The sequence below is a fragment of the Anticarsia gemmatalis genome, chromosome 29, assembly GCF_050436995.1.
Source record: "Anticarsia gemmatalis isolate Benzon Research Colony breed Stoneville strain chromosome 29, ilAntGemm2 primary, whole genome shotgun sequence".
NCBI classification, from domain to species: Eukaryota; Metazoa; Arthropoda; class Insecta; order Lepidoptera; family Erebidae; genus Anticarsia; species Anticarsia gemmatalis.
In genome coordinates, this window is record NC_134773.1 from 411,162 (window position 1) to 428,840 (window position 17,679).

Consider the following 17,679-nt stretch of genomic DNA (forward strand, 5'->3'; position numbering starts at 1 on the left):
ACGGTCATTTGATTCCAAACTAAGCAGAGCTTGTACTGTAACCAAATAACTGATAAACATACTTATATACTTCTAAATACATACTTATATAGATACATTAACATCCAGGCTCAGCACAAATACTCGTGCTCATCACACAAAGATTTGTCCCGGGTGGGATTCGAACCCACCACACGCGGCGCTCCGGTTGTTGCGGCGAGGTGACCGCTTAAACCACTGCGCCAAACGTGCAGTTAGTATACTAATAAGAAACTATTAATAAATAAGATTGTTTGAAGCAATAGCATTTAATGTAGTTTCTCTTTACAGGTTAGTATTTGCATTGTATTTCTTTAAAATATGTTAAGTTTATTAAAATGTGTATGGTAAATGATTTGTGAAGCGTTTTCTGTAAAATAAATTTCTCTTTACAGAGCAACAACTTGGCAATTGTTTCACTTATTACATATATATAAAAGCAGTACTCACGAGTCCGCCAGCAGGCCGATGGTGTGCACCTTCTCCCGGAGCGGCTCCAGCTCCCTCTCCAGCTGCGCGTGCCTGCGCTGCAGGGCGCGCACGGTGCGCAGGTCGCTGGCGGGCGCGCTGCTGGCCGCCAGCTGCTGCTCCTTCTCCGCCATCCAGTCCAGCGCCTCGTCGCATGTGCGCGAGAACAGCTCCACGCTGCGAGACAATTGTGGATTAACGTGTATGTTAAACTAGCTGACCCGCGCAACTTCGCTTGCGTTACATAAGCGTTCAAAATGTTCCCCGTTTTTGTAATATTTTTCACTGGTACTTTGCTCCTATTGGTAGTAGCGTGATGATATATAGCCTATAACCTTCCTCAATAAATGGACTATCTAACACTGAAAGAATTTTTCAAATCGGACCCGTAGTTCCTGAGACTAGCGCGTTCAAACAAACACACTCTTCAGCTTTATAATATTAGTATAGATATGTAAGTTTGACGATGGGTGCCAGTCTTTCCTATATTAACTACTAAATGAAATCAATCTAGTCAAATAAATTAATTATTTATTAATTTAATTAAACATGGCGATAGACCAAGAATCGAAATTATGCCACTTTTTTCCTAAAAAGCAATTCCCGCGCTAAGATTTACGCTTGTGTCGCGGATACTTTTACAAACATACCAAACAACGGGCACAAAACACAACCAGATACAACTATTTGTGGATCGCACAAATAATTATTCCGTGTGGGGATCGAACCCACTACCTTCCGATGCAGTGGTATCGGCGTGGCGACCTAAACCACTGCGCCACGGAGGCAGTCAAACTAGACCAAACCACCCACTTTCACCCACTCGATTACTCTGTGACCCCCTAAAGGCTCATTCACGTATACTATCATCATCAAACTACCACCCACCTGGAAGCTCCCTCGAGACTCTTCTCCTTCTGCTGCTTGAGCCGCAGCAGTCTGTCCCACTGCTGGCGGAGTTGCTGCCTCCGGGCCGTGGCCTTGGCGGCCTGGCTGTGTTTAGCCGCCACCAGCTCCTCGGCCGCGGCGTCGATGTGCTCCAAGCGCTTGGATGCCGCTGATAGGTCCGTCACGAATTTCTAAGAGAGAAAAATAAATAAATAATTATATAACTCAAAGGTGACTGACAGACATAGTGATCTATCAACGCACAGCACAAACCACTGGACGGATCGAGCTGACATTTGACATGCAGGTACAATGTACATGTTATGACGTAGACATCCGTTAAGAAAGGATTATGATCAACTCTAGCCCTAAGAGGATAAAATAGGGCATGAAAGTTTGTATGAAACTTTGTCAATTTTAAATCGATCGATTTTGATAAATTCACCATTTACGGGATAAAATAGGGACAAAGTTTGTATAAATCTTCTTTCTTAGATTTTCGCCTGATAAACTTAGACTCACACATAGGATACTTTTTCTACGGGAAACATTTTCACACGGACGAAGTCGCGGGCGGAAGCTAGTTTTACTATAAAATAATCTCTTTCTATCCTCACCTCATATTTCCTCTTAGCGTTCTCCACGCTGTCGTCAGCATCATCAGCTCGCAGCATCTTCTCCTTGTCCTTGATCCACTTGTCGAAGTCATCACACTCGGCGAAGAAGCTGTACAACTTGATAGCATCTTCTAGCTGTGCGCGACGGGCCGCTGAGAGTGTTAGCAACTCATCTGAGGAAAGAATATGTTATTAATATAGATAAATAAATAAATCTATACTAATTATACTAATATTATAAAGCTGAAGAGTTTGTTTGTTTGTTTGTTTGTTTGAACGCGCTAATCTCAGGAACTACTGGTCCGATTTGAAAAATTCTTTCAGTGTTAGATAGTCCATTTATCGAGGAAGGTTATAGGCTATATATCATCACGCTACTACCAATAGGCACAGAGTACCAGTGAAAAATGTGACAAAAACGGGTAAATTTTGACCCATTCTCTCTTATGTGACGCAAGCGAAGTTGCGCGGGTCAGCTAGTAACTGATAAACATACTTATATACTTCTAAATACATCTAATATATAAAATTCTCGCGTCACAGTTTCGTTACCGTACTCCTCCGAAACGGCTTGACCGATTCTTATGAAATTTTGTGAGCATATTGAGTAGGTCTGAGAATCGGCCTACATCTATTTTTCATACCCCTAAGTGACACTTTTTTTTTTATTATATGGCAGAACGATGTTTGCCGGGTCAGCTAGTACTTATATAGATATATTAACGTCCAGGTTCAGAACAGATGCTCGTACTTATCACACAAATATTTATTCGCGCTGTTTTTGTTTTAGCGTTACGGTTATTGCGGCGAGGTGACTACGTTAACTACTGCGCCAAACGTGCAGTTAATATTGTAGCGGCTCGCTACATACAGCGACATCTACTATGACCAGCGCACAACCAACCACCACGCGCAGTGTGACTGACGTCACAAGTCCTGAATCGCGCTATCGAAGTTTGCACTGCAACTGACTATATATACAAGTTCCCGACTACAACAGTCGGGCAGCCTAGACCCACCAGGCACGAACACCTCGCCTGGTCGGAGGATCCTCCCTTTGTGTTGGAGGAACATGATCACCTCGTTCCTCCACAATATTATTATTTAGTTATTTATTAAGTTATATCTCACCATAGTCCTTCTGTATGTCAGTGATCCTCGTGGTGACAGACGCGGTCCGCTGCAGCGGCGCGGCGGCGCGGGAGGCGCGGCGCGCGGCCGGCTTGCTCCTCTTCACCGGCACCACCTGCTTCACCAGGACTGTCTTCTTGACTCGCTGGACCGTGCGCACCTTCTCTGGGCGACGGACTTGCACCTGGGGGGAGGGGAGAAAAGGAAAATTAAATTATTAGAACAGTTATAAAATCTTTACTGCTTACGTGACTTCTTCTTCTTATCGTATGGTTAGTGGTCAACCTAGTGTCAAAGTTGCTCAAGCCGCCAGAAGGCCTTTGACGTGGCTTAACGACTGTTATCTTAACAGACAACAACCGGGACCGACTTTTTACGTGCCCTTCGAAGCACGGAGACGCCCAGCTCAAATACCACTATGCGGTCACCCATCTATGGAATGACCGCGCCAATGGTTGCTTAACCTACAGATCGTTTACCGACCGGTGAGCGCAACTGGCTATGGGCGCCTCGCTTACGTGACGTAGCAATGCCAAAGAATCACGGGAACGATAAAAAATTTGTTAAAGACAAAAAAATTGATAATAATTAAATTTCATATTAGGTTGATCACTAAATATACGTCAAGAAGTCTAGCCTTTCTTCCAACTATGTTGGAGTCGGCTTCCAGTCTCACCGAATGCAGCTGAATACCAGTGTTGTACATGCAGCGACTGTCTATCTGACCTCCACAACACAGAAACCTGGGTTATAACACGATACTAAGACTGGTTGTCAGACTTTCAAGCTCCTGACTACTGTTAACGTCTGTCAAAGATCTTCGAAAATAACAGCCGGGGCAATTAACGCGATTCCGAAACACGGAGGAACTCGATATGTATAAAACGGTCACCCATCCACAGAACAACCTTGGTCGCGTAGCTTAACCTCGAAATAGATCGCGGCTGTTAATACACTAATACAATAAATAAACTCACCGGAACAACTCTAGGCTCAATCTCTCTGACATAGTTGGCGGGCACGAAGCCGTCAGTCCGGTCGGCCTTGCGCACCGACCACCAGTCGGGGTTGGTCTTGTTGATGAGGAACATCACCTCGCCCTTAGCCATCGATATACCTTGACCAGTGAACGGGTATAGGGCTTTCACCTGGAGAAATAAAAACATATATCTTAATATATATAATTTTTCTGTACCTAAGTGTATGTCACTGAACTTCTCTTAAACGACTGGACCGATTTTAATGAAATTTTTTGTGTGTGTTCAAGGGGATCAGAGAATGGTTTAGATTATTAAAAAAAGTTTAAAATTTTCAAATTAAAGACGTGTAGACAGGACAACGTCTGTCGGGTCCGCTAGTTTATCTATAAAATATATATAAAAATGAATTGCTGTTCGTTAGTCTCGCTAAAACTCGAGAACGGCCTGATTTGGTTAATTTTGGTCTTGAATCATTTGTGGAAGTCCAGGGTGTAAAAGGTGAATAAATTTGAAAATGCGCGGTATTAAATAAAAACGAGAAAGCGTGAGCAGAGCTGCGCGGGGCAGCTAGACTTATATATAAAATTTCCATGTGACAATGTTAGTTACCGTACTCCTCCAAAACGACTTGACCGAATCTCATAAAATTTTGTGAGCATATTGAGTAGGTCTGAGAATCGGCCAACATCTATTTTTCATACCTCTAAGTGACACATTTTTTTTTTATTTATATGGCAAAACAAGGTTTGGCGGGTCGGCTAGTATAAATCCATACTAATATTATAAATGCGAAAGTAACTGTCTGTCTGTTACTCAATCACGTCTAAACTACTGAACCAATTTGCATGAAATTTGGTTTGGAGATATTTTGATACCCGAGAAAAGACATAGGCTACTTTTACCCCGGGAAAATGACGCATTCCCATGGGAAAATTCAGGTGGCGGACGAAGTCGCGGGTAAAAGCTAGTGGCTAAATAAATAGTAATTATTAATTTACCTGCGGCACGCTTCTCTCTTCAGTAACCGTCCTGTGTTCGAGCCGCTCGACGGGCTCCTCCTCCCACACCTCGGTGGGCACGAGCCGCGACTCGTTCACCCATTCTTCTTCCTCTATGGCCGGGGTCGACTCTACCTCTGTCGGCAACTGCAAGAAGAATATGTTGAGGTTAGAATTCCACCTTATAAATGTGGGATTGGGGTGACACCCTATAAGCATGTTGCTCGGAGACATGGAGGGGTGGTTTTGAGGCACCCATAGTCAGTTGCGCTCACCAGTCAGTAAACGATCTGTGGGTTAAGCAACCGATGGCGAGGTCATTTTATAGATGGGTGACCGCATAGTGGTGGTAATTTAACACAAAAAGCCGAGTGGTTTAAGTTGTCACCTTTCACGCAAGGGGTCGCAGGTTCGAATCCGAGGCAGCACACTTATGACTTTTCGAAGTTGTGTATTGTGTATTAGAAATAATGATCACTTGTTCCAACGGTGAAGGAAAACATCGTGAGGAAACCTTGCATGCCTTAGATTTGAATATCACATCCATTGAAGGTATGCAAACCCGCACTTGGTCAGCATGGTGGACTCAAGGCCAAACCCACCCTTCGATTGAAAGGAGACTCTTGTCCAGCAGTGGGACAGTAATGGTTTAAATTTATTATGGTATACAATTTTATCTCCAATTTAAAATGCTCTTAATTAAATTTTAATCTAAAACACAATAAAAATTATGGTTATCTCGTTTCCCACGGACCTGCAAGCACGTAATACCAGCAGCATTGAGCCTGGCCGCGTGTGCGCTGAGCGCGTGCAGCTCGGCGCTGTAGGCCGTGATCTCCTCGTGCAGCGCGCGGTGCCGCGCCAGCAGCGCGCCGGCGGAGGGCGCGTCCCGCCCGCAGTCCTCCGTGGCTACCAGAGGCCGTTTCTCCTTCATCCAGGATTCTGACTCGTTAGCGTCGCCGTAGAACTGAGGAAAATAATGATGTTAGTACTAATTTTTTAGGTTTACTGTTAATTAGACAGATGAAAATATTGAATCATAGCTTTTTGCAGTTTTAAATTTTATTTATTTTAGAATATTTTCAAGCACTACTACACTAAGAAAACTAACGCCTGGGGTTGCATAACACCCCAGACTCTGAACTAAGTCACAATAACACTTGCCACGCCTGGGGTGTAACAACACCCCAAGCTCTGCACTAAGTCAATACAACACTTCTCACGCCTAGGGTGTCACAACACCCCACACTCTACACTAAGGCGAAACATCACTTCTCACGTCTGGGTTGTCACAACACCACAGTCTTACCTGGTGAGCTTCAGCAGCATCAGCGAGCTGCTTCTCCCGGGCGGCGGCGAGCTCCCTCAGTATCTGCCACTGCTTGTTCAGAGACGTGAGGCGCCGCTCGATCTCAGCGCTCTTGGGGTGCTTCGCGTCGATTAGACTGGGTAATAAATAATATATGTTAGTGGAATATAGCATTGTAGTATTGTTAGATATTTAGTAAATATGATTAATTCTATCAGTTATTTGGTTATCAAAGTACAAGCTCTGCTTAGTTTGGAATCAAATGACCGTGTGTGATATGTACAATGATATTTATTTATTTATTCATAATTATCCAAAGACGAAATTTTTATGTGAAAATATGATTCAGAATAATGTATAATGTTTTGTATATTTCTGGTGTTAATGGGGTGTCCCCACCACCCAAATACATTGAAAATCAATAGTCATCTAGAACACCCCACTATATTCTCAAGTCACTCACTATAAATGGGGTGACCCCACCACCCCACTATTTTCTCAAGCCACTCACCTCTGTCCCTTAGCCCTGTGTCTCTGCGCGACATGGTCTCGGGCCTTCAGTTCATGTAACAGTGCCGTGTGTTTCTGTTTCAGCGCGAGCACAGCGCGGTATTAACATGATGGGGTGCTCACAACACCCACTCCTAGTGGGGTGTTCCCACCACCCAAACACATTGAAAATCAATGGGCATCCAGAACACCCCACTATATTCTCAAGTCACCGCCCCACCCCACTAGGAACATATTTTTAAGTCACTCACCTCTGTCCCTTAGCCCTATGTCTCTGCGCGACATGGTCCCTGGCCTTCAGTTCATGTAACAGTGCCGTGTGCTTCTGTTTCAGCGCGAGCACGGCGCGGAGCTCCTTCGCTGCGACATCCGCGCGGCAGATACGCTGCTTCTCTGTGACCCAGCCTGAGAAGAGAAAATAAGGATTTTTTATTTGTCGTATGGTCAGTGGTCAACCTAGTGTCAAAGTTGTTCAAGCCGCCCAAGAGGCCTTTGACGTGGCTTAACGACTGTTATCTTAGTAGACAACAACCGGGACCGACTTTTAACGTGCCCTCCGAAGCACGGAGACGCCCAGTTCAAATACCACTATGCGGTCACCCATCTATGGAATGACCGCCAATGGTTGCTTAACCCACAGATCGTTTACCGACCGGTGAGCGCAACTGGCTATGGGCGCCTCAAATACCCATTACTGTCCCACTACGAAAATAAAATATGAAGAAGAAAAAAAAGAAAATAAGGATAAGACTACAATTTTTAAAACTTAGGAATGTAGTTCAGGGAGTAGATTTAATGTTATTTATCGACCAATGCAAAAGCAGTCAAGATTAATAAATGTGTTTAAATAATGTGCTGAAAAATTAACTCCACACAAAAAAAAATACGGAATCCAGAATCCCGTTTAAGATAAACGGTTTCAAAATTGGTATCAAAATATACCAGTTTTCTTAAAATTTATGATAAACCAATCTTATGTGCTGAAGAGTACATACCTTCTTCCTCATCATGGTCTTCGAGGAACTGGTACAGGTTCCTTGCATCTTCCAGACGAGCCTTACGGTCTTTAGCGGCGGCTACCAGACTGTGAACAAATAGGTAAATTAGGGTCATCAAAATCATAATAATTCTTAAATTCTTCAAATATTTGTGGTGTGACTAAAAACTGAAACAGATTCTAAAAACACCACACTTAACTTTGGGGTGCATCGCACACCCCACCCACCCCGGGTTACCATTAACACTCTAAATCAATACTTTGGGATATCACATACACCCCAACAACCCCGGGATAACCCACACATCTTCCATAACTGGGGTATCACAACCACCCCACTACCCTGGGGTATCACAAACACCCCACTTCAGTCCACTCACCTATCATAAGCATCCTCCAACTGCGTCAACTGCTGCGTCAGCTGTTGTTTCGGCTGCGCGGGACCCTCAGCAGCTCCTCCATGTCGCACCAGTCTTCGGATGCTCTCGTCCACTGCGCCGAGTTGAAGCTCTTGCAGTGCGTGAGCTTGAAGAAGACGTTCCACGTCTACGAGGTGACGGCCTACTTCCTCTGATTGGAATTGTGCCTGGAAATAAATAATATTGTACAATGTAAATAAAATAATTTCATGGTGTCCTATCATCTTAATATGTATTTAAGAGTTCTACTACAAACCATAGTGGGGTATTCTTATAACCCCAGCCTGGGGTGTAAACAGCACTCCATCTCAATAAACTTTCTATAGCATACCGCACTCCTATCAAAATCTTAATTTTTACGTCGACTACTATAAAGTTCTACCACAGCCCCGCACTGGGGTGTCGCACACACCCCACAGGTAGCACTGGGATGGCATAGCACCCCAAACACCCACCTTCATCTCCTCAAGCGTGTGCCCCACAGCATCAGCCTCCCTCAACAGCGCCATCAGATGCGCCAGCTTCCCAAGCGAGGACCGGTGCCTCTCCAGCAGCTCCAGGAGTTCGTTCCACCGGGCCAGCACCGCCTGTTCCGTGCGAGACACGGTCTCGGCGCCGTGGTAGTTCTCCCGGACTAACTCGGCTGCCATCGCTGATAGGTCCTCAAAACGTTCCGTCCTGGGGAAAATGTTAAAATTGTACGAAAATTGGCGACATAGCCAGTTGCGGTCACCGGTCGGTAAACGATCTATGAGTTAAGCAACCTTTGGCACAGTTATTCTATAGATGGGTGACCGCATAGTGGTATTAGAGCTGGGCTTCTCCGTGCTTCGGAGGGCACGTAAAAAGTCAGTCCCGGTTTTTGTTTTCCAACTATGTTGGAGTCAGCTTCCAGTCTCACCAGATGCAGCTGAATACCAGTATTTTACATGCAGCGACTGTCTATCTGACCTCCACAACACAGTTACCTGGGTTATAACACGATAATAAGACTGGAAGTCAGACTTTCAAGCTTCTGACTACTGTTAACGACTGTCAAAGATCTTTGAAAATGACAGTTAACAATTTAACGTGCCTTCCGAAACACGGAGGAACCGTAAAGGCACTTTAGATTTTGGGCTCGATATGTATAATAGGTAATGGTCGGTATATATAACAAACCCATCCACAGACCAACCTCGACAAGCGTAGTTTAACCTTAGACATCGATCCGGCAAGCAGTAGGTTCTAAAATGTAGTCAATATTAAATAGTTGTTACCTAGCCAGTATATCAGCGGATATGGCCTCATGTTTCTTGACCGTAGCGTCGACCTGCGCCAGGTTGGAGCCGTAGCGAGGGTCTGACAGCACCTGGATCATCTCCTTCAGGTAGCCTTTACGGAGTACCGACTGGAAACAAAATATATCGATTAAATTCTAGCTCAATTATCAATTTATATACAAGATGTAAAATTGCTCTTGTGTCGCGGGGACTTTTGCAAACATACAAAAAATTGACACTAAATACAACCAGAATTTTTTTTCGTGAAGGAATCGAACCCTTTGACCTCTTGACGCACTGCAGGTAAGTAGCCAGGCGACTACCTTGATCACTACCCACAAAGGCTAAATAAGTCAGTATGCTTGGTATTTTTAAATCTATTAAGTGCTAGCAAAGTCCCAACCCGCAGTTGGCCAGTGTGGTGAACTCATGGCCTAACCCTTCCCTGGTCGGGATGAGACCCTTGTCCAGCAGTGGGACAGGGGTGGGTTAAAAAAAAATATATAATATTCTATATAAAATATATAGTGTTACCTTTGTATTGAACTTGTAGTTAAGTTGTTCCAATCGCTGTTGTCTTAGTAACTCAGTTCTTAGTGCGATCTCACGAGCGTGTTCAGCCTGGGAACAAAGAAATTTGATAAATATTAATTATATATTCTATTATTAGTCGTATAAGTGGTCAACCTAGTGTCAAAGTGGTACGTTTGTGGTGAACAGTTGTTATAAACAACAACGGTGACTTGTATCACGGAGACGCTCAGCTGAAACACTGCACCTACATCTATGTAATGTACAAGTTAACACACTGAGCGTTTACCACACGGTGAGATACTAGCTATGACCACCTCAAATCTTAATTTAGAATGAATGTTTGTTACTCAGACACAAAAGTACTAAACAAAATTTAATGAAATTTGACAGTACTGTAGCTTGTTAACAGAATAACACAGTTTTAACGTTTTCAAACTCTGCTTGTACACATAAATAAATAAATAAATAAATATCTTGGACAACTCACACACGGTCATTTGGTTCCAAACTAAGCAGAGCTTGTACTATGGTAACCAAATAACTGATAAACATACTTATATACTTTTAAATACATACTTATATAGATAAATTGACAACCAGGCTCAGAACAAATACTCGTGCTCATCACACAAAGATTTGTCCCGGGTAGGATTCGAACCCACCACACGCGGCGCTACGGTTGTTGCGGCGAGGTGACCGCTTAAACCACTGCGCCAAACGTGCAGTTAAACATAATATTATAATGTAACGGGTCTTAAACGCGATTGAAAATTAAAGGTTAGGATACCTTATTTGTTGACCCGACGTTTCGATCGAATTACATCAGTCACGGGCTATAATATTATGAAAATTTAAAATACTTATATAAAAAATTCTTATGTGAAGGTATACCTGTTCCAACTGTTGCCACGCTCTCTCCAGGTCTTGGGGCAGCTGACCTTCAAGCGGCGACCAAGGCTCACCGACTAAGCTCTTCTGCATCGTGTTTATGTCAAAGTATAGCGCTTCGATCTCTGAACGCTCCTTGTATCTGAAATATTGATTTATTTATAATATCACGCTTGTTATATCCGAGGGTTTAGGTAGAGGTGTATAAAATAAGGCTACGTTTTGCCATTAACAATGTTAGTTCCATGTAATAGGGGGCGAGCGTGTCATATACCGGACACGTTACCAAACTCCGGACTACTATTAAGAATAATTCTAATACTAGCTGAACCGGCGAACTTCGTTCCGCCTAAAACATGCAAAATTAAATGTCTATTTTTCAATATTTCTGAAAGATTTTCTTAATATTTTTTTTCGTAAGAACCTTCTCCTAATAATAACAAATACAATACAAAAAAAAATAGTAAAATCGGTCCAGCCATTCACGCGTGATGCTGTGACCAAGGAAAACGGGTTTCATTTTTATATACATATATAGATAGATTGAGAATAATCAGCACTTTGTCCGACCCGGGAATCGAACCCGGAACCTCGTGATCAGCAGTCAGATACACTACCGACCACCACAGAGACAGTCTTAATACTATTAAAGATTAAAATATTCTAAGTATCGGGGCAAATGGTATTCTTTGCTTTCTGCCTACTCCCATGGCACAAAGACAGTAACACACCAACGTGAAATTAAGAAAAATAAACAAATAGCCAGTCCGCACTAAGAATTGCTCTTGTGTCGCGGGGACTTATACCAACATATAAACAACGGGAGGGCAGTGATAGCCGAGTGGTATAAGTTGACACCTCCCACTCAAGTGGTCGCAGGTTCAAACCCGAGGCAACACACCAAAGACTTTTCGAAGTTATGTGTGTATTAGAAATAATTATCACATGCTCCAACCCACGACCACTGTTCCATTAAATAATTTCCACTTACTTGGGAGGTTTCTCCACAGTCCTATATTGTTTGAAAGCCAGCAGTAGCCGCTGGATGCCGTCTAAAGAGTTGGGGAACTCTCTCCCGTTCAGCTCCTGTATCTTCATGCGGATCCACTCCAGGAGCGCGCAGACCAGCACCGAGTACTCGCCCTTGCGACCGTCGCAGTCCATCAGCTGTCCTATGATCTGAAGGACAAGGGCCAAAGGTCATATAAAACATTTTTTAAAACCCGTACTAAGAATTGCTCTTGTGTCGGGGGCTTTTACAAACATACAAACAACGGACACAAAGTTCAAACAGACCTGAAACAATTTATTTGTGGATCGCACAAAGATTTTTCCGTGTGGGAATCGAACCCACGACCTCCCGACGCAATAGATACGGAGGCAGTCAAAAATGTTTTGTTGTGCAAAAGTGGATTATTTTTTATTCTAGTTATATTCATTGACTAACATGCCCTTCGAAGCACGGAGACGCTTAGCTCAAATACCACTAAGCGGTCACCCATCCATGTCATGTCTATGAAGGCAACAGGCTATGGGCGCCTCAAAATTTAAATTCAATTCAGCAGCCTTTGATAATATATAACGATTGTTATCTTAATAAACAAAAACCGGGACTATTGGCCCAAAGACGGCCAGCTCAAACACCACTAAGTGGTCACCCATCCATGTCATTGCCTTGCCATTACCCATAGTATTTCTGTAGTAAGTTTTACTTTCTTATCAAATCATTTATTAATTTAGGTCAAATATTGACACTTATGATAGTCGTTACAATTACTGAATCTACCACTAGCTCGGAAAGGGGTAGAGCCTTATGAGAAGAGCTAGCGAGAAACTCACGGCCACTCTTTTCAATCGCCAAAAGTTTTACAATGTGGTTGATAAATGATATCGTATGGTTAGTGGTGAACCTAGTGTCAAAGTTGTTTGTAGTAAATATTGCATGGTACTTACATTAGCGATACGTCGTCCACTCTTCTGTTCGTTCTTCATCCTGGCGAAGGTGTGGTAGTAGCTGGCCACGTAGGTCATCACCGACTTCTCGTCCGGACGACTTGTGTCTACGTCTGTAAAGGAAATACTTATTATATAAGTTTATAGAGATAGATAAGCAGCAACACACCAATGACTGATATATGTGATCTATACTAATGTTATAAAGCTGAAGAGTTTGTTTGTTTGATTGTTTGTTTGAACGCGGAACTACTGATCCGATTTGAAAAATTCTTTCAGTGTTGGATAGCGGAGTAGCAACGAGAAATGTTTCAAAAAAGGGGAAAATTATGACGCATTCTCTTTTATGTGACGCAAGCGAAGTTGCGCGGGTCAGCTAGTCTTTTATATTTTTGTAACCCGTAATGCTGGTCAAGGGTTACCTCCTAAACTAGGGAGCAGTTAGTCCTTGAGTCCACCACGCTGGCCAAGTGCGGGTTGGGGACTTTGCATGCCCTCAATAAATTTATCTAACAATATTTAGTCATGCAAGGTTGCATCACGATGTTGTCCTTCACCGTTGGAGCATGTGATAATTATTTCTAATACACACATCACTTGGAAAAGTCATTGGTGTGTTGCCTCGGGTTTAAACCGTTGACTACTTATACTATACTAACTGACCCGCGTAACTTCGCTAGCGTCACATAAGAGAGAATGGGTCAAAATTATCCCCGTTTTTGTGACATATTTTACTGATACTCTGCTCCTATTGGTCAACGCTTGATGATATATAGCCTATAGCATTCCTCGATAAATGGGCTATCTAACACTAAAATAAGTTTTCAAATCGGACCCATAGTTCCTGAGATTAGCCCGTTCTAACAAACAAACTCTTCAGCTTTTTAATATTAGAATAGATAGAGAGTACAAGATCCTTACCTTCAGCATCCAACAGCCTGGGAATGCCAAGGTGTTTGTGGGCCACATCGAAGGCATGGTTAAGAGTCTCCACATGGTCAGTAGCAGGCACTTCCGACCAGCGGAACAGGTCTGGTCTGAAAGATAAACATAATATAATTAGTTAATGAAGACAACTGATGACTAGGGGTACTATCACTTATCTCAGTTGACGACTATTTGAAAGCCACTCTGCTGTACATTGTTTTTTCCTTTAGAATGATTAACACGTTACGTCAAAGCAGCAATGTACTTAATAATGACCATCAGTCAGTTTATAATTGAAGAGTGAGCCACTAGGTCGCCACCCGTGTTGGCCCGAAATGGTTGATTTTAAGTCAGATACAGGACCGAAACATTTATAAGCTCTCTTCTCTTAGAGTGAATATTTTGTCAGAAAAAGTCACTATATTTTTATCCTGGGATTCAAACGCAGTCACCTGGGTTCTAATGGGACTCTCGATGAGACTGCTTGTCAAACTTTCAAGCTTCCGACTCCTAATAACGGCTGTCAAAGATCTTCGAAAACGACAGAAGAGACAATTAAACGTGCCTTCCGAAACACAATATGGTCACCCATCCACCGGCCAACCTCGGCACGCGTACCTTAACGTGAGCTCCTCAAGAGTCGCAGACTGTCTAAGTACACTGGCTATAATATTAGGTCGGGGAAAAAGTCTCTTCGCATTATCTTTTCTCTACACAAAAGCTCGATATTTGGGTACCTCACGAGCTCACTGAAAGAAACCTAATGAACCGTGTACTCATTTGTGATTGAAGCCGAAGAGATTTTATTACAAGTTTGTTTGTTTGAACGCGCTAATCTCAGGAACTACGGGTCCGATTTAAAAAATTATTTCAGTGTTAGATAGCCCATTTATCGAGGCCCATATATATTATCACGCTACGACCAAAAGAAGTAGAGTACCAGTAATACATAATGCGAAAAGACTTTTTCCCCGACCTAATAGGTTATATCTATTTACCTGTGAGCATGTATAAGTGCATTGAACCCGAGGCCAGAGCGCCAGGAGTCGGTAAAGTTGTGTATGTGTACGCCATGGTAGCCGCTGGTCTTGCGCTGACACCACAGCAGTAACGCGTCCTTAGCTGACTTCTTCTCTGAGGATTCGTTCTCTTCGTCCTGGGGAAAAAATATATGAGATGAGAGGACAATTTATCGTATGGTTAGTAGTCAAACTAGTGTCAAAGTTGTTCAAAGCGTTTGACATGACTTTACGACTGTTATCTAAATTGACAACAACCGGGACCGACATATAACGTGTCCTCTGAAACACGGAGGCGCCCAGTTCAAATACCACTACGCGGTCACCCATCTATGAAATGACCGCGCTAACGGTTAACCCACCGATCGTTTACCGACCGGTGAGCGCAACTGGCTATGGGCCTTTTAAAGGTAAAGGCTGAAACAGAGCACTAATGAGGGTGACTTGTATCACGGAGACGCTCAGCTGAAACACTGCACCTACATATATGTAATGTCTACATCTCTTATATTATACTGTAGCGGCTCGCTACATACAGCGACATCTACTGGGGCCAGCGCGCAACCAACCACCACGCGCAGTGTGACTGACGTCACAAGTCCTGAATCGCGCTATCGAAGTTTGCACGGCAACTGACTATATATACAAGTTCCCGACTACAACAGTCGGGCAGCCTAGGCCCACCAGGCACGATCACCTCGCCTGGTCGGAGGATCCTCCCTTTGGTTGGAGGAACATGATCACCTCGTTCCTCCACAATACTACAAACGCTCTCAAAGGCATACTTACAACATCAATCTCAATCTCTTGGATCTGGAAGCGCAAGATGATGGTCCAGATAAGACCGAGGATCAGGCGAGGGTTGCCGTCCACTATGTCTTCAGCACCGATCGACTCTAGCCGGACCTGGAACAAAACAAATTATTATTAGTATACGAATATGATAAAAGAAAAACCTGTTAAAGTTTCTAAGATTATTTTAAAGTTAGCGAAAATCTAAACTCAAAGGTAATAACTGACTGACATATCTACCCCCGGTTGCTGAGGTACATTTAGCGGTAGTTTATCTATTCAATAGCGTTAAAACTTATATAAAAAAACGCTATTGAATAGATAAACTACCGATAAATGTACTCAGAAACCGGGGGATAGTGATTTATCAACGCACAGCCCAAACCACTGGACGGATCGAGGTGAAATTTTGCATGCAGGTACATGTTATGACGTAGGCAAAGAAAGACGAAGTCGCGGGCAAAAGCTAGTCAAAGCATATTTTTACAATTTGTTTAGCAATTGTAAGAAAATATACGTATCATTAAATAATTTCGCTACATCATAATAAACTATGTTTAAATTCGCATGTAAAGTTTTGCAGGACGCGACGCACTGTGGATCGAAAATCGGCTGTAGAAGACATAGGATCTCGATGTCGCGAATGTTATTTTTTTTGATGGAAATGTATTCTGCTAATCATTACTGTTCTATAAAATGTCATATGACGTAATTGTGTGCACAGATGGAAGAGTTATAATTTTTTTAAGAAAATTTTGTATGGAGCTGACATGAAAAATGAGAATATCTCTGGAATCGCAAGGTTGGCCGTTATATCCTTGCACACTGATATAGTACTATTTATTTGTGAATTTTTGACATACTTTATATCGCGGCATCACTTGCGATTTTTTTTCTAAAAATCGTCAAAATTTTCAAAAAAAATATTTTGTTTATAATACATTTTAATGCTTAAGTATGACAATAACAAGTGTAATTTACAATATTTTTTATGCTTAGACCAAAACGTTCTAAGAAATCACAAAATCCTACTACTTCTCCTCGAATGGTGTTCTCTGAACCTCGTATAATCTTTGTTTCGGGCCTCTGAAGCTTCTTCCGAAAGACTTCCAATTAGTACAAAAGCATTTACTGCAATTATGTCCCTTCCGTGAATCAACAATTTGTGGACAGTTGATGACATGTAGTACCCATCATACAGTTCCACGTATTTGCAGCGGTTGTTCTAGCGTATTCTTTAAATTTCGGCACGTCTACAAACTCTGCAGATGTGATAACTTGCAGAATCACAGCAAATCTGCATATTAGGTCTTCATCGAATCCAATAATCGCTGCATTTTACAAGGAAGCTCAAAAAATCGCCTTGCTGTGTCCCCATCGTTAGTTGTGTCTAATCCTCGCTTAATGATGTCGATCAAATGGTTGAGATCATCTCTGAATCGTTCTTGGATGAGTTTTTTTCGTGAATGCAATGTCTCTTGATGGCCTTCTCCTCTTGTAGACCACTTTTTGAAGTCTAGACGATACGCTATGTGTAAAAGACATTCCGTTTATGCGGGCATGAAGTGATGATAATCCGAACTCATACACGCCAGAAGAAACGGTTTTTGGCGCAATGGCATCTAACTTATTCATTTATGTGGGCTTAGCCGAATACAGGCAGAGCAGGCCGCATTTCACTTCGCTGCAGCCAGATATGTAAAAATTTTGCCATCAATCATCGTCACCATTAATTGGCCACTGATTTCAGTACTTGACATTTTGAGGGTACGAGAGATTTAATTTTGTTATCCATTGCAGTTTTTTCATTTATGACGACTTCTTTGGATTCTTTCGCAAAACTAAACTGGACTGGATGGCAATACATAGGTGAGCAGGGTTTTAGATTCACCCATACGGTATCACCGTCAGCTATCAACTTTAATGGAACCAAAGAGGTCATAAATGAGCTGGAATCATCTTCAAACCC

At 42.7% G+C, this 17,679-nt stretch overlaps 1 protein-coding gene across 1 annotated transcript in view; it reads right to left on the reverse strand.

The window, feature by feature from the left end:
* The window catches only part of kst (spectrin beta chain, non-erythrocytic 5 kst), a 111,263-nt gene that overhangs the window by 64,570 nt on the left and 29,014 nt on the right, over positions 1 to 17,679 (reverse strand). Inside the window, exons 5-24 of the mRNA XM_076133091.1 lie at positions 15,708 to 15,824; positions 14,898 to 15,055; positions 13,894 to 14,009; positions 12,973 to 13,085; positions 12,011 to 12,198; positions 11,023 to 11,161; positions 10,132 to 10,218; positions 9,595 to 9,725; positions 8,791 to 9,013; positions 8,297 to 8,502; positions 7,915 to 8,003; positions 7,171 to 7,324; positions 6,410 to 6,545; positions 5,855 to 6,067; positions 5,101 to 5,247; positions 4,100 to 4,270; positions 3,123 to 3,306; positions 1,992 to 2,164; positions 1,375 to 1,565; positions 469 to 663 (exon numbers count right to left, since the gene is read on the reverse strand). Of these exons, the coding sequence (XP_075989206.1) occupies positions 469 to 663; positions 1,375 to 1,565; positions 1,992 to 2,164; positions 3,123 to 3,306; positions 4,100 to 4,270; positions 5,101 to 5,247; positions 5,855 to 6,067; positions 6,410 to 6,545; positions 7,171 to 7,324; positions 7,915 to 8,003; positions 8,297 to 8,502; positions 8,791 to 9,013; positions 9,595 to 9,725; positions 10,132 to 10,218; positions 11,023 to 11,161; positions 12,011 to 12,198; positions 12,973 to 13,085; positions 13,894 to 14,009; positions 14,898 to 15,055; positions 15,708 to 15,824 (3,131 nt within the window). The remainder of the gene's footprint in view (positions 1 to 468; positions 664 to 1,374; positions 1,566 to 1,991; positions 2,165 to 3,122; positions 3,307 to 4,099; positions 4,271 to 5,100; positions 5,248 to 5,854; positions 6,068 to 6,409; positions 6,546 to 7,170; positions 7,325 to 7,914; positions 8,004 to 8,296; positions 8,503 to 8,790; positions 9,014 to 9,594; positions 9,726 to 10,131; positions 10,219 to 11,022; positions 11,162 to 12,010; positions 12,199 to 12,972; positions 13,086 to 13,893; positions 14,010 to 14,897; positions 15,056 to 15,707; positions 15,825 to 17,679) is intronic.